The sequence below is a fragment of the Octodon degus genome, unplaced genomic scaffold, assembly GCF_000260255.1.
Source record: "Octodon degus isolate 3935 unplaced genomic scaffold, OctDeg1.0 scaffold00128, whole genome shotgun sequence".
Classification (NCBI taxonomy): domain Eukaryota; kingdom Metazoa; phylum Chordata; class Mammalia; order Rodentia; family Octodontidae; genus Octodon; species Octodon degus.
The window spans coordinates 2,776,153-2,797,453 of record NW_004524704.1 but is presented as its reverse complement, the minus strand read 5'-3'; the positions used below and the strand labels follow the sequence as shown (position 1 = coordinate 2,797,453).

General features: G+C 49.0%; 1 protein-coding gene and 1 long non-coding RNA gene across 6 annotated transcripts in view; one reads left to right on the top strand and one right to left on the bottom strand.

The window, feature by feature from the left end:
• Window positions 1-20,757, top strand: part of Bcl6 (B cell CLL/lymphoma 6) — a 23,312-nt gene extending 2,555 nt beyond the window's left edge. The window contains exons 1-10 of one of the 5 annotated variants that reach the window (XM_023700947.1): window positions 4,892-5,414; window positions 8,016-8,057; window positions 8,713-8,884; window positions 10,441-10,662; window positions 12,265-13,236; window positions 14,358-14,542; window positions 15,886-16,053; window positions 17,067-17,197; window positions 17,314-17,451; window positions 19,540-20,757. In XM_023700947.1, the coding sequence (XP_023556715.1) occupies window positions 8,724-8,884; window positions 10,441-10,662; window positions 12,265-13,236; window positions 14,358-14,542; window positions 15,886-16,053; window positions 17,067-17,197; window positions 17,314-17,451; window positions 19,540-19,683 (2,121 nt within the window). In that variant the 5' untranslated portion in view covers window positions 4,892-5,414; window positions 8,016-8,057; window positions 8,713-8,723 and the 3' untranslated portion in view covers window positions 19,684-20,757. Of the gene's footprint in view, window positions 1-4,891; window positions 5,415-5,930; window positions 5,956-6,306; window positions 6,638-8,015; window positions 8,058-8,712; window positions 8,885-10,440; window positions 10,663-12,264; window positions 13,237-14,357; window positions 14,543-15,885; window positions 16,054-17,066; window positions 17,198-17,313; window positions 17,452-19,539 lie in introns of those variants that run through there. The other 4 variants (XM_023700948.1, XM_023700949.1, XM_023700946.1 and 1 more) reach the window with 4 other exon arrangements.
• On the bottom strand, window positions 970-8,706 carry LOC111812544. The gene is made up of 2 exons (XR_002818033.1): window positions 8,632-8,706; window positions 970-1,216 (listed from the first exon to the last, which is right to left on the bottom strand). It is a non-coding gene; the product is annotated as an uncharacterized LOC111812544 (long non-coding RNA).
• Window positions 20,758-21,301: the final 544 nt, after the last annotated feature.

Sequence of the window (21,301 nt, the reverse complement as noted above, 5' to 3'; positions counted from 1 at the left end):
AGAGACAGAGACAGAGACAGAGAGACAGAGACAGAGAGACAAAGACAGAGAGACAGACAGAGACTATCAGGAGACAGGTATCTGTTTTGCTCAGTATTTACTACCAAGAGCCTTTGGCACTAAAACAGAACCTCATACATCTGCAGCCCAAGCTGAAGTGTATCTGGCCCTGGTCCACATGCTGTTCCTGGAGGTAGCAAACATGAGCTCAAAAGAGCAAGGTGAAATCACGTTCTTTAAAATATATGCTAGAGTTCTGAAAGAAGAAATGCTGTTTGTCTCTAGTGGAGGAGGGATGGAGAAAGCCAGCCAGGAATGGGTATTCTCTTGCTAAAATGACTATAATTGAGGCGTTAGGCCAAAATAGAAACCTGTAGATGGGGAATCCCCCCCCCAAGTTTATAAATAGAAGCTTCTAGTATCCTATTTGGAACATTTTCCTACCGCAGGCTTGAGCATTGGCTGATTTTAAGGGTCTGCTGATACTGACAACAAAGCTGATGCTATTCTGTGAAACAGGCGACTTTAAGGAGGAGACGGCCAGACAAAGCAGGGCTTCTCCACTTGTGTTTTCCCTCTCTTGCTCAGTTTTAAAGGGTTTTTAACCTTTAAAGCTTTCTGGAAAAGACTAATTTATTCTGGGTTTTGGTGCACAGGGATGGAACTCTTAAACGTTTAAACTGTCGTTTGCTGAGTCCTTGAAGAGTTCTAGTTATGGGTTGGGTAAATGGTAGCCATGACTAGATGTCAAAATCCTTCCTTCCCTCTATCTCCTGCTGGGTAGCCACACTCACAACCTACTTGGTTGTGAAAAAAACTATTCAGAGTTTCAGAGGTGGTGGTGCGGCAGCGCCACCCCTCGGTGAGTGAAACTACTGGAAAAAGTCAAAGACAAAAAAATAGTAATAACTGTAATGACCTTAATCAGACATTATTCCCCTGGCCAGATTTAAAAAAAAAAAAAAAAAATTAAGGAAGATAAAACCAACTTTTAAAAAAATACTTTGAAGCTGATCTCTTCAGTAGGGAAGAAAACGCTGCTTTTCAGCTAGGGATGGCGTCATACTAGGCAACGCGGGTCCGATGATTTAGGGGAGGGGGCGCAAGACTGGGCGCCCTGTTGGACTTGAGTAGACTTAAGTTTCCAGACGGTGGTAGCTAGTCTTTCTTTTGGATTTCTCAGGCCTGTGGATTCTGCTTCCACTCCGATGTAGAACTAAGGAAGAAATTTTATTTTTTTTATTTTTTTTTTAAACATAGTCATGGATGGAAGTGCGGTCATTTCGGCATCGGCGGTGGCGAGGGCCGGGTCTGTGGATGGTGTGGAGAGTGCTGGACAGACCTGCAGCGCTCTGGGAGTCCAAAGAGTGCGCTGCGAGCTGGATTTTCCTGCACTGCGCAACAAGTGAGCGCGCGTGCGGCGCGGCGCAGCGCGGCAGTGTTCCCCGCGCCCCGCGGGAGCCCCGAGCTGCTGCCGCCCCGCCGGCCCAGCCTCAGACAGACCGACCCTCCGCACGCCTGCGCTCTGGCGGGCGCGCAAGTCCGGGTGGGGCCCGGTTCTTGCCCCCTCCCCCGCTTTCTTCCGTGGGGACCAAAAGTTCATTCTCTTTTTCTTTTTCCTTTCCTTTTTTCTTGCCAGCAGCCCAGTGTCTGGCAGCGGTCTCTTTTAATATCTTCGAGTGCTGCTATTCTGCTTTTTGAAGACAAGTGCGTCTTTCTTTTTCCAGTACATTCAGCTCTTGGGAGGAAAAGAACAACAACAAAAATACCGTAAAATACGTGAAAGCAGCTCCCAGATTCTTCGTTGTGGTTGCTAGAGACGTGAGCCTCCAGAAGAAGGGAATGATATCCACTAAATTAAATGTTTTCCAGCTTTGGTTTGGGAAGCAACCACACCCCCACCCGCAATGGACAGAAGACGAAAAAAAAAAAAAAAAGCGGGTTGGGGATCGGGTGCGAAGGCTTTGGCCAAACGTTGATTCTCGAACGGACTGAGTCCGCCACCTAGTGGTGGGTCATGGTCAAGATCCCCTCCCAGGCGGAGGGCCGGACTTTTCCATCTCTGGGCCTCCCGGTCTGGTCTACTCATCAGACATTGGGATTGACCTTGGGAGCGCTGTCCAAAGGGGATAGCGTCCAGCCACCAAAGTTTTGACAAGACAGAAAAAAATTAAGGGTTCTGGATGCCCGGCCCACTGCGCAATCTCAGCAATCCCGCATCTATCTCAGCTAAGGGAAACAGTCCTCTTTGAGAAGATCCTGTATTTGTCGCTGTGCTCTCTGCCCAGGGAAAGGGGCAAAAGGATGCTGCCATCCAAAGCTCAGAGTCGTGAGAACTTAAACTCTTTTGCAGTGGGAGAAACAGGCACGATTAGGGGTCCTCTGAGTGGTGAGTTAGTGACCTAACCAGAACCAGATTATAAACTTGGGAATTCCTGGGCAGTGACAAGCCAAAGGCCTGTTTGTGTCAGCTCCTTTGAATATCTATGAGAAAAGAGCAGCAGTCCTAGCCCTGATTTTTGACCTCGTAGGTTACCATAGTGGCTAGTGAATATTGGAAAGACCTCCTAGCGGAAGTGGAGAAATTAATTTAGAAAGCATAGCCAAGGTTTTCCGCAATAGACATGAAAAGTTTACAGTGGTGCTGAAGAGTGAGGTGTCTCCAGGCCTCGAGGTGCACCACTGCGGGATAGTGGCTTCTGCCCCGTGCTTGAGCTCACATTTGCACCCTGAAAATTTCTCTGTCCAGTGCTTAGTGGCCTGGCTAGGAGCCGGGTGTGTGTATGTCCATGTGTGGAAGGGAGTGGCCGGGCGGAGGATAACCTCCCCAGAATTCGTGCCACATCTCAGTAAAGTTTTCTTGCTTAGAGCTTTTAGGACTGCAAAGGCGCGTCGGCGTGCTGGCGGCCTCTAGCGGCGCCGCGCGCGATCGCCCGGCGAGGATGCCGCGGTCTCCCCGCCCAGGTCCGCCCGAATCGAGTTCAGCCTCTCCCACTGCGTCCTCTCGGAGGACGCGTCAGAGAAATGCGCCTCTCCCCGAACTGGAAACAGATCTGGGGACGCGTTTGAAGCGCGGTGAGGTTTGACTCATCGCTTTCCAAGGACAGTTAGTGCCTTCCATCTTCATTAACGTGAATAAAGACCTTGGCTGACTTCTGTCCAGATCAAATTTAAAAGGCATTGTTCGCTTGGGGAGATCATGCCTCTTGCCTCTCCTGCCAGCCTTTTGTAAAGACCGAGCCGGTCCAACCAGGATGGCCAGGAGAGCTGTGTCAGGCGAGCTTCCGGCCTTCTGGCCGCACGGGGAGCGCCCCTTTGCTGCTCCTCTTCAGATCTTGACGATAAAACACATCCCTCTATTTTATTGCATTTCCTAGAAGCTTGCAGGCTTGCGAGAGCAGAGCTGCTGGCAAGAACCGTGACAGAATTGAAAGTCAGGACACAATGTCCTAGAATGCTCGGTCACACAAGGCAGGTGCTGAGGTCATGATGCTGTCCAACACTGCTTTTTTATCTACCGTGGCCTCCCCCACTCTCCAGCCAAGAGCAGGAAGGAGTGTCCCTTTCCCACCGCGCGGTGTGATCCTAACCCCTATCACCAGACCAGGGTGGGTGGACCCTAAGGGCTCCTTAGCTAGACTCTGTTGGGAAAGGGACCGATCCGGTGGGGGTCCAGGCGCCAGTTTCTTTGCAGCAGTCCCAGCCTTATTAAAATTCCTTGTCCCTGGCCCTGAAGAGTGCTTTGCGCTTTCAGGTACTCATGCGGACTTTTCAGCGATTTACTGGAGTTGTCAGACTGCCTATAATCGAATAATGAAAATCCGGCCTGGATAGAGGGGACAGAGGGAAGGGGTCAAGGCGTTCTCCAAATCCAGAGACTGGAGCCAAACTAGGTCAGCGAGGAGGAGGGGCCGGTCGAGGACGGCTTGTGGGTTTCAGGCCTTGACCGAGGGCTCTCTCTAGCGTTAGGCAGTGGTAAAAACACGACGAGATTTGAGTCCCTGAGCCACGAGTTTACTTTACAATAAATATATTTACTTAATTTTAATTGCTCTGACTGTCGTCCCTATCCCGAATTAAAATCTCCGTCTCCTTTTCCGACTGTATCCTATCGGGAGAAGGAAAAAGAAAGCCACAAAAATAGTTTGTTGTTGCCTCAGGCCCCAGCCTTTGGGAATAGACCTGACCCCGCCTGCGCCGCAGAAGAGGCGATCAGGGTGCGTGAGATGCCGCTCCCTCGTTTTAGGACTAGACTGAGGCTACTGGAGTTGAGACTGTCGCCCCTATCCCCACTCCCACTAACCCCTCCAAATCGTCTTCTGGACCCGGCTATAGCAGAAAGTTAGGCGGAGATGGCACTGGGGGCGGGGAGGGGGGTTGCTTCCTGGGAAGGAGATGTAACTTTGGAGAGCGCCAGTGCACACGCACTCGGTGCCCGGTCCTCTCCCGAGTCCGAAATCCCTGTCTGTGGTTTCACGGAAACCGGATTCCGAAATCCCGAGACCCTGCCAGATTCCTTCTGGTGGCTGCGATTCTAAAGATGTTGAGCGGAAACCGAGCTGATCTGGGTTCCCCGGCTTTGCCGACGTAGGCGGAAGGGGTTTCGTTTTATTTTTCCTCCAACTCCACTGCGTTGCTCGGGACTCATCCTTAGGGTGTTCAGAGTTTTGACCTTGACTTCTTGCCTAATCCGTCTCTTTAAAGAGTGGGGGAGGGGGTAGCAAGGGATGAGCAAGGAGAGAGGAGGGGGAAGAGAGGCACCCGGTTTATGCCAGACTTGGGCAAGCTGGTCCCGAAATGAACCTAGGATGGCGTCCAAACTCCAGGGTTCTATATTCGGTTTTGCTACTAACTTTCCCTATCTATAAATTGCGTGTGTGTGTGTGTGTGTGTGTGTGTGTGTGTGTCTGGGGGAGGGGCGGAGACGGGGTGAACTCAGAGCCCTCGACCTCGCGCGCCCGAGTGATTTAGGGGAAAGTGTACCCTGTTCCCCGAGAGCCTTCCTGGGCGGCCCCCCTCCTCGGTGAATCCCCGGCGGGCCGCGTCGCGCAGGCAGCGATCCTGGCGGCCGTCGGGGGCCGGCAGCTTCCTGGAAAGTTACTCTCCTTGGAGCGGGCGCTAGGCAGAGAGTGTTCTGTGAAATCCGCTAAGCGGAGATCGACTATGTTCCGGGAATGAGAGGGCCGTGCCATTCCCCTCGCTACCCCCTGCCTTGACGGCCGGGGAGGGGGGGCGCACAATGTTAGCTACCGAAGTGCGCGACAACCTTTATTTGAATGCAACTAAATTAAGGGCTGCCACAGCCATACCGCCCGGCCTCTAACCCGCCTTCCTTCGGGGGCTTTGACGCGGGTGGGCAACGGTGCCCACGGTACCAGCCGATCGCCTGGGGGTGGGCGGTGCCTGGAAGACAGGTACGGTGTGCTGGGGTGGGCGAGTGTGCACAGCCTGGCAGCGCCCGCCGCTCCCGCTCCCGCACTCGGGCTGTGCGGCCGTGCGCAGCGAGCAAGCGCAGAGCAGAGCGCTGCTAGTCCCAGCCCAGGGGAGGAGGGAGGGAAAGGCTCGCTCGCTTACTCTAACCTCGCCTCTCCTCGGTGCTCGCGCTCCCTTTCACTTCTGCTGTTTTCTCTCTTTGCCTTTTTTGGAGGGTCGGGGAGACTTCCTTTCTTCTTCTCCCAGGAGAAGCCCCCTTTTCACTCTCAGGGTGCTGGCTTCACCCTACATATTCGAGGAAAGCTCCGAAGGAGGAAGGGGTTGGGGGATCCCATTAAACCAAGTCTCGCTCTTCCTAGGTAGTACGGGCAGCCAAGGGAGGGGGACTGGGGAGTCGGGTCCAAGTCTGTCCCCTGCAGGTTTTAGTTTCTCTCTCTCTCTCTCTCTCTCTCTCTCTCTCTCTCTCTCTCTCTCTCTCTTTCATGGTACTGGGGATTGAACTCAGGACCCTGCACTTGCCAGGCAAGGGCTTATTCTACTGAGCTATCCAGGCCTTCAGGTTTTAGTTTCTCAATGAGGGTTCTGTTCTCTTGGTTGCATCTGTGGGTTGGATCTTGTGAGTGCCATTGACAACACTACTGCTAGTAGATGAGGTTTGCCCAAGGTTTTGTTAAAGATCTTGGGAAATACTTATTTCTAATGTTCTCTATGGTAAATCAAGGCTGTCCTTAAGAAACAGTAACGGGTAGGAGAGATCAGTGGTCTGTGAAAAGAACCCATTCCAAATTTCAAGGGTGCTTCCACATCTGCAACCTCAGGGGGAATTTACAAATCATAAGGATGCAGCCCACTGTGTGCATTGCATTTCCTTTTATCCAGGCCAAGTAGAGGCTTAAGGTGAAAGCCCTAGTCTGAGCTAACAGTGGACGCAGGGGAACTGTTTTGTTTGTCCTGATTGGCATCTGCAGTGAGTCATTGCCACTTGTCATGGTGAAATGGCAAATCTCGGCTTCCTGTGGTTCCAGAAGTCTGGAACTGGAAATCCACAAGACAGCTGGTGGTTGAAAGCTGATTGAAGGACAGCCTGGTTATTCCAGAAATGTTTGAGGACCTCTTCCATGAAGGAAGAGGAGGAGAGGGTTTCTAAATAAACTTCATGGGTCTTCAACATTCTTTTTCAAAGGAGATGATCAAAGAGCTGAGGGTAGGACCACATTAGTATGCTCTTTCCTTCTCTTCCTTTAGGATGGGGAAGGGAGGAGGACAGAGCCTCTTCTGTCCTGCCCTTACCCCAACCCTTGTCCAGTCACATGCACATACTAACCTTGAGGCCTCTAAGATTGAAGGACTGGCACTTGGGACCACAGAGAAATGTCAGTGTGTTTGGTTACAGACTGAAAGAAATCTGTCATTTTTTAGAGCGCTCACTTGGTCAGACGCAGCAGCCTGGAATGGAGCAAAGTATTTGTGTAGGGGAAAGGAACTTAAAAATGAGATTCACCCACCTCAGGGTGCTGCCTTATGTGTTCTGCAGCACGTAGGCCAATTTGGATAGAGGACAAGAATTTCAGCCAGTAGACCTAGGGCCAGGCCATCAACCATCTATGCGACCCAACATGACCTCACTGGCCTCAGGCTCTTTTCCCCGGAAAAGAGCTCTAAAGAGCTACTCTTCTTCAAGTGAGCAGAGAGAGTTCTGCTATCATATGGTTTTCCTTTATAGCCCACATTGGGTGAGAAGGGAGAGCCTCACACCAATGCCTTGCGTTGTTATTGTTTTAGAGAAGCCAATTTGGAAAGAGTACACATTTCATTAAATCTTTTTAAGGTTTAGCACTCTCTGGCCAGTTCTCAGCTATACCACACAGTTATATCTTTCATCCAGAGGCAGAAGCACAAACTTGGAAGCTGTAGCACTCGGTCTGGTCTTAGACCCAGGAGGGAAGGCAGAGGGAACTAAAAAAAGAGGGCAGAGATCCTCAAGGAATGTGAAGTCTCGGCTTGCATTCTGCAGACTCTGTATTGTGTCTTAAGTGTTCAAGAGAATCAAGAAATACTGTCTAGCTGCTTGTCCTAGCCAACCCACTTGAACTCCAGGGTCAGTTTCGTCACTAGTGAAATAAGGATCAAGATACTGAGTCTATCAGTCTCATGTAATCATGCTAAGACTTGAAAGACAATATGTTAGCAGGTTTTGGGTAGTAGCCAGTGTTTTTCAGCCCCTGAAGGATCATTGTCATTGATTTTGAAAGATCTACTTTTTTTATTGTTTCTTTCCCAGAAATTCAAGTGGCCTTGGGATGGTGTAAACACTTTACCTTGAAAAGGAAATGTGTATGTACATGTAGCTAATGTGTGCAGTGGTATTCTCGATGCTCAGGGGAAGATACTGGTGGCACATGGCTTTGGGTGCTCGATGTTGCTGTAAGACCAGGATCGGAGTGTGTGTGCCCGTGTGGGGTGAGACCACACCAGCTGGCAGGCTGCAGCTTCTGAGCAAAGCTGAGTAGTTTGTCCTAAAATAAGACTGTAGTGGACAATCTTACATTCATTAAATCCGCTTCTGTTTGCTCTCTTTGCAGTTTTTAAGCAAAATTTTGGACTGTGAAGCAAGGCATTGGGTGGTAAGTAGGTTTAATTACATGCTTTAAAGTTCTGTGGACAAACTGTTCCTTTTTAATTTTGCTAATGCATGTGTTTCTGTGAACTTTGCTATCTGTTGTTTGAAGGGACAAAGATTAGCGAGTCCCTCTATATGTCTTCCAGCCCCTTGACCTTTTTCTCTGTCCCTTTTACGGTCAGCAATTCCCTAACTCATTTCATTATTCAGACCACCCTTGCCACTACCATGCTTTAAGGATGCACTGGTGCTAGGAATTGCAGGCACAGAGCAAAACAACTCTGAAGCCAAATAATGGAGAAATACAGTTTGTGGCCGGGATAATGGAATTAGATTTTGATGAAAATAGTTATAACTTTTTTTGGTGACCTATTATAATCTAAGCACCGATCTGTAATTTTTAAAACAACAAATAGAGCTATAATTGTCCTCCATTTGGAAAACCAAAACCCAGAAACCAAAAACAGCCTGGCCCCAGTCACTCAGCTGGCCAAAGCCCAGCTATGAAGAGTAATACCCAGAGATAGGTTATGAGTTGTTCAACAATCAAGCACAAGGGACCTGAACTCTTGCCATACCTTAACAGCATGAGCCACCTGCTTGGTCCTCCTGTAAGGGCAGATCCTGAGACTAACAGGAATGTGACTTCGTTTGTTCAGGTGAAGACAAAATGGCCTCACCGGCTGACAGCTGTATCCAGTTCACCCGTCATGCCAGCGACGTTCTTCTCAACCTCAATCGCCTCCGGAGCCGAGACATCTTGACTGACGTTGTCATTGTGGTCAGCCGGGAACAATTCAGAGCCCATAAGACAGTCCTCATGGCCTGCAGGTGAGCAGCCTGGAAAGGAAGGATGGATGGCTGCTAAGATGGGAATGAAGTGCTGGCAGCAGCTGGCAAGGTAGGACAGGTCCCAGGCCTTCTGCCACCACTGGGGCGATGTCCTCCTTGTCTCCAGCTCTCAGCACATGACCTGACATTGTCACTCCCAGGAAGCTAATGGCTGAATACACTGTTAGAAAGGAAGGCATTTCTGTTCTGTGGATGTAGTAGGGCAAGAAGTGATATGCTGCCACAAGGAAGGATGTGTTGGGACCAAACAGAGAATGGCTTCAGTTAGTCAGTTTCAGAGAGAGAGAGAGAGAGAGAGAGAGAGAGAGAGAGAGAGAGAGAGGAGAAGAAAAAGAGAATCTTTAACTAGATTAAGCAAATTAATCTGAGATTTATTTTGCTTTTTTATGTTATAAATTTATTTATTTTACATTGTAACTATGTCCATGGGTGTTCAGAATACATTAAGAGTGAGAGAGTCAAGGCTTTGTTTTTGACAAGGCCTTCAAGTTTTCAGAACCACATTACATTAAGTCAGCCCTGTACATCTTCCAGGAGCCCTCCTCCCTCTAGCTGTGCTGTACCTCCACATCATGGGTGGTAAAAGCAAGGCACAGGTAAAATGGTAGAGAATGTCAGACCCCTGCCATGGCTGGGAGAATCCAACTTCTACAAATACATTCTTTGAAGTAATGGTGAGGTGGAGAGGGACATGAAAATTGTAGCTAATGTTTGGCAAGTGCTCAGTGTATGCCAGGCGCCCTCCCTGCTGCTAACATGTCCATGGTTGCCACAGCCCTACAAAGCTCACACTGTCCTTGCTGCTAATTTGCAGGTCAGGAAATCGAGATACGGTGAAGTATCTTAGCCAGGGTTGCACAGCCACTTACTGATGAAAGTCTGCCCCATACTTGGTAATGCATCCAGTGTGAGCAGAAGTGTGTTGCCAGCCTGGAAATTTAGCTTCAGTTGAGTACTTTCTTCTACTAGACAACCTGGTACTTAGGAGCATGCATTAAGGTTTTACTGGACTTGAGTAGGACTAGTTGGCCTTCTGATAGTCAACGGACTTGGAGAAAACCAATAAAGTATAGTTATATGCATATTTTTATTTACTTGAGAATTATGTCCAACTTACTTCTAAAAATTTTGTTTCTAAAGAGAAGGGTAATGCATTATAACAAGGAGGGAAATACTTAGACCAAAAATACAGGCTAAGAACAGTTACTGCAAATGTGTGCTAAATTTAACTCTACCAATCCATGCAGTTAAGACCAAAAGGAAAACAGGCTCAATGACTTTGAGAATATTACTTGCCCTCTGAGATCTTAGTTGTCCAACATAAAAAAGTGGAGAGTGGCAGTGCCTATCTCATAGAAACTCAGGATGATAGCATACATAAAGCACTTAGGGAATTTCTGGCATTTGGTCCGTGTTCCATAAACAAAAGGTACTATTAATTTCTATGGACATACTGGAAGGTGGTGCTGGGAAATGAATTGAGCCGCTGTACATGCTCATGAATTTGATATGTCTACCATGTGTTTGTTTTACAGCGGCCTGTTCTATAGCATCTTCACAGACCAGCTGAAGTGCAACCTTAGTGTGATCAACCTGGATCCGGAGATCAACCCCGAGGGGTTCTGCATCCTCTTAGATTTCATGTACACATCTCGGCTCAACCTTCGGGAGGGCAACATCATGGCCGTGATGGCCACCGCGATGTACCTGCAGATGGAGCACGTCGTGGACACTTGCCGCAAGTTTATCAAGGCCAGGTGAGCCGCCCCTAGGTGGAGGAGGTGGAGGCAGAAGGGATGATTCTAGATGAGAAATCCTTGATGCCTCGTGCGTATGGGAAAATACAGTTCTTCCCACTGTACCACAACCTGCACTGCACTCCACTGTTACTGCACCGTCCTGCTCTTCCTCACTCTTGCCTTCTGGGCAAACTTAACTCCTCCAGTGGCCCAGATACATCCTATCACTACCACCTCTTGTTCTCTGCCTGAAACCTGCCCCTTCTTCTCGCCCATCATCCTGCACAACCAAGACTGGACACTAGTTCCTTTATGCAGCAGTTCTTCTGATCACTGCCCTTCCTTTGCCAGCCTTTCCGCTGTGTTCTGAAGCACTCTGCTTACTCTTATGCCTTCTTTGTCTTTTACTATTTGCACATGTATGTTTTTGTTTTCATTTAGATTTCTGTCACAACCTTCTATGCACATGCCTTGGTCCCTGGTTCACTTGCTTACTCTTCTCTCACATTCCTTGCTGCTATTTAGGGAAGACACATAGTGAGTTAAGTGAGTCACTAGGTCTAAGGGAAGGGAAGACATAATCCTCATTGGAAGGTGAAGAAACCACAAGACAAAGAAGGAAAGAGCTGTGTGGAGTGGGATGGAGACTCAGGGCTTCATTTCTTCTGGCCCATTTGACCCAGCTGCTCTAGGGAGGTGACACCCTTGTATTCCAGAGGGCTTTTCCAGGCTGTGTTTGATCTGCGCCCAGAACTCGGTGTTCCCAGAGTCGGGCAGAGTCCACCTTGGATAGCTGGCCAACTCCTCTTTGTGGCAAGTTGAAATTAGGCTCTGTTGGCTTTTGCTCACCAGTTCTAGCTCTGGTCACTGTGCTCATGTTGAGCTGGCCTAGTTTTCCTCCACATAATGATGTCCCTTCAAGTGTCTATAGCCAGAGCCTTTTGTCCCCTGTGGGGATGATAATGGTACTGAGATCATCACTGCTGTCAGACTCTGCAGGCCAGGCCTGTGCTCAGAGTGGTTAAATAACGTGACGTTAAATACCGCAGATGGGTTTATACACCATGGCATCTTGCACTGGCACTTATCGCCTGCTCTCCACCATAAACTTCCCTATGAATCCATCTAGCATATGGGGCAGGTTCTCTTTTTAATTGGGAACTGGTTTATTTATGATCCTCTGAAAGTATATTGTAGCACTGTGTAAATTCTTCCCTCCCTTCTGTGAGTGTAAAATTCCTTCCTTTCCTTCCTTGCCGGATTTTTGCATACCTGACCAGAGATAAGGGCTTCAAAAGCGCCATGGAAGCCACTAAATTCTCTAACACCAGAAGAGTTACAGGTTCACGGACATGAATACGTGTGCCTTAAACTCAAAAAATCATGTCCAAACAGCCACAGATTAGACAATTCACCCCTTCTCTGGGCCTCGGCTTCCCACCACTTAAGCTAAATCTCTGGCCCTCTATGTGTATGTCTTCTCTTGGTGTTCCCTGTTCCAAAGCCACATCCCTTCCATCTAGCTGACTCAAGCGTAGATGTGATTACATAACAGTGTCCCTGGCAGGTCATCTGCTTAACAGTTCTGAGTTTGTGCCCGGTGTTTTTTTGCTCCCTCAGTGAAGCAGAGATGGTTCCTGCCATCAAACCATCTCGGGAAGAGTTTCTGAACAGCCGGATGCTGATGCCCCAAGACATCATGGCTTACCGGGGCCGGGAAGTGGTGGAGAACAACCTACCGCTGAGGAACACCCCCGGGTGTGAGAGCAGAGCTTTCGCTCCTAGCCTGTATGGTGGCCTGTCCACACCGCCAGCCTCTTACCCCATGTACAGTCACCTTCCGGTCAGCCCCTTCCTCTTCTCTGATGAGGAGCTGCGAGATGCACGAATGCCTGTGGCCAATCCCTTCCCCAAGGAGCGTGCTCTCCCTTGCGATAGCGCCCGGCCAGTCCCTAGTGAGTACAGCCGGCCAGCCCTGGAGGTGTCTCCCAGCCTGTGCCACAGCAGCCTCTACTCACCCAAGGAGGCGGTCCCAGAGGAGGCACGAGGTGATATGCACTACCGTGTGGCTGAAGGCCCCAAGCCTGCTGCACCCTCAGTCAGGAACACCCCATACTTCTCCTGTGACAAGGCCAGCAAAGAAGAAGAAAGACCTTCTTCAGAGGATGAGATTGCCCTGCATTTTGAGCCCCCCAATGCTCCCCTCAACCGGAAGGGTCTGGTTAGTCCACAGAGCCCCCAGAAATCTGACTGCCAGCCCAACTCACCCACGGAGTCCTGCAGCAGCAAGAACGCCTGCATTCTTCAGGCCTCTGGTTCCCCACCAGCCAAGAGCCCGACTGACCCTAAAGCCTGCAACTGGAAGAAATACAAGTTCATTGTGCTCAACAGTCTCAACCAGAACACCAAGCCAGAGGGGCCTGAACAGGCAGACCTGGGCCGCCTCTCCCCGAGAGCCTACGCTGCCCCACCTGCCTGCCAGCCGTCCATGGAGCCTGAGAACCTTGACCTCCAGTCCCCAACTAAGCTCAGCGCCAGCGGGGAGGACTCCACCATCCCCCAAGCCAGCCGGCTCAACAACATCGTTAACAGGTGATTTCAGGGGCTGGGGGTGGGTCTCAGCTCAGGAAGTACCTGGGCAGAGGTCAGGTTTCACTTTTTGTGATGGGTACAGGGGCTGTGTACTCTTTTATTTTTTAATTAATTTTATTGAGAAAGAAATAGCAATGAGACAGTTTCAAAACAGTAGGACAGTTACAATAGTTAATACATTACATATTGTTGTCTTCATAATAGTTATTCACAGTATAAGATGCAGACATGATATCTTATTTAAACACTATTAGTACAAATCTTTCTTCTCATTGAACTAAGAGAAACTAGCTGTATATCTATCCTATTTTGTATATACATAATATATATATATATTTTCACTACAAAATGGTCCTTCATTTATATCCCTTTTTTGTTTAGTTTTGTCAGAGATGGGTATTCCATTGCCATTCAAATATTTTAGGTGTGTGAATTCAGCAAAATAATCCAATATATTCCAGTAGTCCATAGTAGTAGTAGGTTATCTGCAGAACTGGCAATGTCAGAAGTTGTTGACTTGAGCTGTTTATAGCTCAGCATATTAATATGGCTTTACTTTTTACACCTCATGTTTATACTTTTCTGCTGGATGGTTAAGACCAAGATAAAGCAAGACCTATATAACAAAAAATTTAACTTTTGTGTCTGACAAGGTCAGTCAAATCCCTTCAGGATTTACCTTTCTTTTAACTTTTTTTTTACTTTTTGCCTAAAATGCTGAGCCTTTTAAAGATATACAATGGGTGCCTAGGGAGTGAACTAGCCTAAGTAAGGAAATATGTTAAACTTCAATATGTTTCTTATAGCAAGAGATCATGCCTTTCTATGGTAGGAGAGTGTTTGCAAATTCCAGAGGCACCTTTTGGGGTCTTGACATGGCAAGGGACCCCTCACACTTACCTTATACTGAGAGAAGGTGTTGGCAGCCTTATGTAAGGGAAGAAACTGGGCCCGAGAGGGGGCTTGGGCTCTGTTTGCTCCTGCAGATGCTGTTTGGAGGCAGGCTTGAAGGTGGTCCTGGGCTCTGGTCTGGGCTTGCCTGACACTAGGAGGGGAGGATGCATGGGGTGGAGGGGGCTGGAGCACCACCAGTGCTGAGCCGTCTTGCCTCCTGCCCGCAGGTCCCTGACGGGCTCTCCACGCAGCAGCAGTGAGGGTCACTCGCCACTCTACATCCATCCCCCCAAGTGCACGTCGTGTGGCTCCCAGTCCCCGAAGCATGCAGAGATGTGCCTGCACACCGCCGGCCCCACGTTCCCAGAGGAGATGGGGGAGACTCAGTCTGAGTACTCGGATTCCAGCTGTGGTGAGTCCTTAGTCTCTTCTTACCCTTGCAAGCTCAGAGGAAGCACCTTTGGGTTTGTGCTTTTATTCTGCATGCATGGTTGCCCCTCACTGGGAGAGGTCTCTGCATACAAATCCGCTGGCACTTGGCTTCAGCAATGGAAGACGCTGCTCCTCTGGCTCAGCCAGCGTGAGGGGTCGGCCGCTGGAGTGACTCTGCTGTTGCCCAGATGGGTAGAGCAGTCTTTTCAGCTCCATTCTGCAAAGGGAGCTAAGAAGCTGGCTCTTACTTATGGAGCCTGCCCCGGCCTTCTCTGCCCTGCAAGGCTTTGGGTTCTCCAAGGAGAAACATCTGACCTCAGACTTTGCAGCGCCCCCTGGGGGTCCCAGTACCTCCCCCCATGCAGGAGGTGCTCAGGAAACGTTAGCCAAATGAAGTTAGTTAACTCCATTAAATTGATGCTTCTGGACATTGGGTGATTGACACCCTCAGTTTTTATGAGATAAAAGGTTGAACTCTTTGCCCACTCTGTTGTTACAGTACGGCTCTGTCGGACACAACCAGGATGAATTCACCAAGGCATGCCATTTTGAAATATTGACAGCCAGAGAACAGGGAAGTTACTTACTTGGAGAGATTTGGTCCAGCCTGACAGATCTTTAGTCAGGGAAGAACAGGGACTGTCCCCTTCTGTCCCCAGCTATATGCCTTGCCCTGCACCCCAGTTCCTTTTTTTCTGGGCCTCTGTTTCTACTTCCACTGTCACAGAAGTGTTCTGGAGAGATAAAGTCCAGAGAGGTGCGAGGGTAACCTGGAATCTTCCTCATTAAGTCTTACCTCAGTGACCTCAAAGTCTAACTGCATTTGACCTGCGTCTCACATCTCTATGATGCTCTGTGGTTTATTTTGTGTTAGATGCCATGGTCCTGTGAGGCAGGCAGGAGAGGTGATTAGCCTGACTCTGCAGATGGAGAGCAGAGGGAGGGTCTGAGAGGGAAGGGTGAAGGGCTGTGCCCCACAGGCTTCTGAGTTTGAATGCAAATAAACTATGTACTGATAAGAAAAGTGAGTTCTCAGAAGTCCTGGGAGACATCTGAGAGGGAAAAGCCACTAGTCTTCCGCAGACTGGAGGGGCCTTCTGAGCGCTGCTGGTGTGAACTTGTCTCCCTTCTCTCCCTGGTCTGTCCCCTTTCTCTTCGTGTGAGGATCTCAAAGCTAAGAACAAATAGAGCCCTGTAGGCCCTCGGCTCTGAGCTCCGGTGAGTGTTCGTGAGCTGCAGGCTCTGAGCTCCAGGGCAAGGAGCCTTAAGACCTCCCCCTCCTTGCCTCACGCTGACGCCACGGTGTCCCTCTCTCCCTGACAGAGAACGGGGCCTTCTTCTGCAATGAATGTGACTGCCGCTTCTCTGAGGAGGCCTCGCTCAAGCGGCACACCCTGCAGACCCACAGTGACAAGCCCTACAAGTGTGACCGCTGTCAGGCCTCCTTCCGCTACAAGGGCAACCTCGCCAGCCACAAGACCGTCCACACGGGTATGGCCGTGCCCCCCTCCATCTGAGTACCCCAAGGTTCTTAGGGAAGAATGGCAGAGGATCCTAGAGCCAGCCCCAGCAGCTTTGGGGCCTGGTTGTGGAAGGCAAGGAGTAGGTCCCATCCTGGCCCCTGCCCTGCTTTGCTGAGGGAATTGTTCACTTCCTATACTCTGTGTCTTTCCTCTGAGACTCTGTCCTGCCTCTCTGCCTTTGCTGGGGTCAGAAGGGTTATTCCCACTGTACAGCTGAAGAGACTGAGGCTGATAGAGACAACATGTTGTGCATCTGCAAAGCCAGGAAAAAGAGAAAGGTCATTTAATGTCTTCCAAGGACTTGTTTCTTGTCAACTCACATTCCTTACCCAGTAGCTGCTCACAATGTGATGGTTGTCCACAGCTGACTCTCTTAAATCTTGAAGTGGCTCCTCCTCCTCTTCCCAGGAACTTCCCATGGAGGTGGGCTCTGCTGCCCGATTGTTTTCCTCAGCCAGAGCCTTCACACAGACCCAGGGATCTTGCTTGTAACTGCAGTGCAGCTGCAGTGGCCACAAGTGGAAAAGTGTGTTTGTTCTGAGAGAAACTAGAGTGGCCTGATGGTATCTCCCTGCAAGGGAGTGGGGTCGTATCTGACAGAGGAGGCAGAAGAGCCTTCTTAGGCCATCTGATTGAGTCTCACAGATTTAGAGAGGGAAGCTGAGGCCCAGACAAGGCCAGTGTCTTGCCTGAGCTCTGCAGACGGGATGCTGGTGGCAGCCCTGGTTCTGAGGCTCAGCTTCCTGGAGTGTACCCCACTTGCCCCATCTCATACACCATGATACCATTCCCTGTTCCTCGGACCTGGTCCCCTGCAGGTTAGACCAGTATGAATTTGGGGAAGGTGGCAGGCCAGGAATAGGTCCCTGAAGTCTCTCCCAAGAGGAAACAAAGCACTCAGAGGGTGGAAGTCAGCCTTGAAATCCATGGGAGACCTTTGTGATTAACAAGACTTTCCTTTTTCCTTCTTTTTGACACTAGGTGAGAAACCCTATCGTTGCAACATCTGTGGGGCCCAGTTCAACCGGCCAGCCAACCTGAAAACCCATACTCGAATTCACTCTGGAGAGAAACCCTATAAATGCGAAACCTGTGGAGCCAGATTTGTACAGGTAAGTGGAGTTAGCAGTCTGGTGAAGGACCCCTGGGGCCATGCAGCCTGGTGAGTGGCTGCCTGAGGGTCCACAGCCTTCCCCAGCAGAGCCCTCAGGCCTGTCCTCCTCCTCAGGTGGCCCACCTCCGTGCCCACGTGCTCATCCACACTGGGGAGAAGCCCTATCCCTGTGAAATCTGTGGGACCCGTTTCCGGCACCTTCAGACCCTGAAGAGCCACCTGCGTATCCACACAGGAGAGAAACCTTACCATGTATGTATGCCTCGTGTGGCTGGCTGGGAGGGAGGGCAGGGGTAGTGGGGCTCTTCACTGCAATCTTAGGCATGCCGTGAGCTGCCTGCTGACCTCATGGTTGGGAGACCAGGACTAGCAAACACACCTTGCTTGACTTCAGCCTCGATCTCTTTAAGACAGAGCAACCGGGCTGGGTGACCTGAGCCTCAGGAAAACAGCTATGGGTACATAGGTTTAGGGAGCATTCATTCACCCCACAAATACTGAGTGCCTAGCACACAGCCATACCCTGGGTTAGAGGTGAATTTCAGAGTGGCTGAGGTATTTGAAAAAGAGCTATCTAAGAAGTAGGTGGAGAATCAGGAAAATATGATACACTTAAGAGAGAAAAAAGAAAAGACAGAGAAAACAAAAGACGGAGAAAGGCACTCTCGAGCAGGTAGAGATGGCCAGCTGTGGAGCACAGTCCTGGGAACAGGTCATCAGAACCGTCACGTCCCACAGCAGGGTCTCGGCAAATAGTGGCATGCAGGCTAATTGGTTAGCACTCCCTGAGCAAAAAGCTAGTTTTAATTTAAAAAATCTCCAAAATAGTATTTTGTGACACGGTATATTATATGTCTTTAAATTTCAGTGAGCATGAATGTTGACATGTATCTGTGCTCATTGGTTACACACTGTCCATGGTGGCTTCGCATCACTGTAGGTGGGGCTGGGTGCAATAACGGTGAGTGGGTGGCTCGCGCACAACACAGGGGCCACCCTGCACAGTGTGGCTCTTCACGTGTGTATAAGGCTTGGAGGGAATATCTGCCTGCTTGGTCTCTGTGCTTGGACACATTATATATCCTTATAATGCCTTAATGTCCTTGTCTATAAAATGAGCCTGCAAATAGTGCCTTCTAGACTGATAGTATTAGGTTAGACAATTCATTCAGGACAGCTCATGCACATAATAAGAATCCAGGAAGTAGCTACGAGCTCATGATTTGCTAGAATTTTAGATGCAGAGGACATCAGAGATGAAAATGACCTTCAGCATTTATTGACCCAGGCCCTTACCTAAGGGAGAGCCAGGACTCAGAAATAACAGGGTTAGGTCCCCAACCAATAGGTGACAAACATGTAAAGGGCTTGAGCATCCTAATACCAGAGATCTTGACTCACTGTCCTGCCCATTTTATTTATCAGTTTTCTAAACCCATCTCTCTTTTTTCCATAAGACATATTCTGTATCTGAATGTAGTTTATAAAATTTATTTCACAGTAGTTTTAGGTTTAGACAAAGATTGCAAAGGTTGAACATGAGACTCCCATATGGCTGGCATCTTCCACATTTTGATATATTTGTCACAACTAACAATTTCATAAAGTCCAGACTGTATTTGGATTTGCTCAGTTTTTACCTACAATGCCTGTTTGTGGCCAGGATCGAGTCGAGTTACTGCATTCCATTTAGTCCATTATTTTTAAGTAATTTTTTCCACTAGAAACATTCCTATGCATTCATTCAATCAAGGTGAAAAGCCACTCTGCTTGTTCCTGCCCTGGTGGCTTATCTAAGAGCTATGTCCTAATAAGAAATAGAAGTGCATTACAAAATATCCTAAAGTCGAGAATATCCATGAATTTAGACTGATCTAGTACATTTGTCTAAACGCATTCAAATTTATTGCACGCTTTCTGCCAGGCCCTAGAAAGATTATAAATATTAGTGATAAGGATGTGAGCACGCAAGGACAGCCATGTGGCAAGGCGATAAATCTACAATCCGAAGGAAAGAGGGATTATTTTTATCCTAGGGAGACTCAGAAACGCTTCAGCGTTTAGGGGAGTTGGCACCTGAGCGATGTTTTTGGACTAGACTTGCATTCGTGCAGTGAAATAGGGACGGGCATCCGAGGCCAGGGAGAGGCCAGGAAGGCACCACACGGCTGGCGTGTCCCCGGCGGAAGCCACCATGCATCCGGGGTCTTCGCTCGGCCTCTGCAATGGAAGAGCCCAGCTAGCCCGCCATAGGGCCAGTCTTCTCTGGGTCCTTGAGCACTGACCTGGTTTCTGGGGTCGACGACGACAGCTAACAGTCTGCTTCCGATGTCCCTCCAGTGCGAGAAGTGTAACCTGCATTTTCGCCACAAAAGCCAGCTGCGGCTTCACCTGCGCCAGAAGCACGGCGCCATCACCAACACCAAGGTGCAGTACCGCGTGTCCGCCACTGACCTGCCTCCGGAGCTCCCCAAGGCCTGCTGAAGCATGGAGTGTTGACGCCTTCCTCGCCAGCGCCTGCTCAGAACCGACCCAAAGGATACTGTAACACTTCACAGCGTTCATCCCATGACGTAGTGCCTCTTCATCCTCTAGCGCGGACCATAGCTGCGGGTGGGGGGTGGGGGTCGGGGCCCGGGGGCGGGGCTGGGAGCAGCAGTAGCTTCCCTTCCCCCACTGCCATAAAACATTAAGAAAATAATATTGCTTCTTCTCCTACGTGTAAGGCAAACCATGTCCGCAAAAAGCAAAATCATCTTATAGATCAAAGCAGGGGAATATGCAAAAGTTCTGACTTGACTCAGTCTAGAAAATGAGGAATGTATATGTTTTGTGGGAACAGATACTTCTTTTTGTATGTAAATGATCGTTCTTTTAAAAGACAGGACTTCAGTATGTTATCAGAGAGAGGGCTTTAATTTTTTTAACCAAAGGTGAAGGAATATATGGCAGAGTTGTAAATATATAAATATATATATATATAATATAAATATATATAAACCTAAAAAGATATATTAAAACTATAAAACCGCGTTAAAGGCTCGATTTTGTATCTGCAGGCAGACACGGATCTGAGAATCTTTATTGAGAAAGAGCACTTAAGAGAATATTTTAAGTATTGCATCTGTATAAGTAAGAAAATATTTTGTCTAAAATGCCTCAGTGTATTTGTATTTTTTTGCAAGTGAAGGTTTACAATTTACAAAGTGTGTATTAAAAAAATGAAAAGAACAAAAAAAGCTGAAGAAGGAAAAAACGTGTAATTTTGTTCTAGTTTTCAGTTTGTATATACCTGTACAATGTGTCCTCACGGTGCCTTTTTTCACGGAAGTTTTTAACGATGGACGAGAGTGTGCCATCCCTCTTTGAAGTGTAGGCAGACACAGGGACTTGAAGTCGTCACTAACTAAACTCTCTTGGGGAGTGTTTCTCTCATCCCATTTCGCGTCATGCTTGTGTTATCTCTACTCCGGAGACAGGGTTTGGCTGTGTCTAAACTGCATTACCGTGTTGTAAAATATAGCTGTACAAATATCAGAATAAAATGTTGAAAAATCGGCTTGTCCCAGAGGCCTTTCCCATGGGAATGGGGATGGGAAGGCGAGAGGGTCTGCTTGCTCTGCTCTCACTCTGGTGGGGACACCCCAGAAGGAGGCAGATGCTGTGTTGGGGAGCTTAGCCTGGACTCACACTGGCTCTGTCAGATGCTGATCCTTCAGGTCCTTGGGAGTCCTGGAGGCTCCTTTCTGACTGGCTGCCAGCCAAACAACCTTTGACCCCTGCAGAAGTGCTTTGATAAAAGGGTACAACTCAGCCGTCGCTTCCTGTGTGATTGGGACAACCATTTTCTTTCTGGTTCCCCTTCCCAGCCTGCCCCTGAAGAGACTGGGTGAACGAGACCGTTACTAATCCCGTGACACAGACGTAAGTTCGCTGCAGCTTGTTTTGGCCCTCACTTGTAGTTTACCTCAGAAAACCCTGAGGATCAAGTTTGATGGACAGGGCCTGAGTACAGGGAGGACAGTGTGGCTCTGGTAACTGACCCAGTGCAGAAAGCCCACACCCGCTTCCTGTCCCTTCGTGGCAGTCGGGAGGGGGGTGA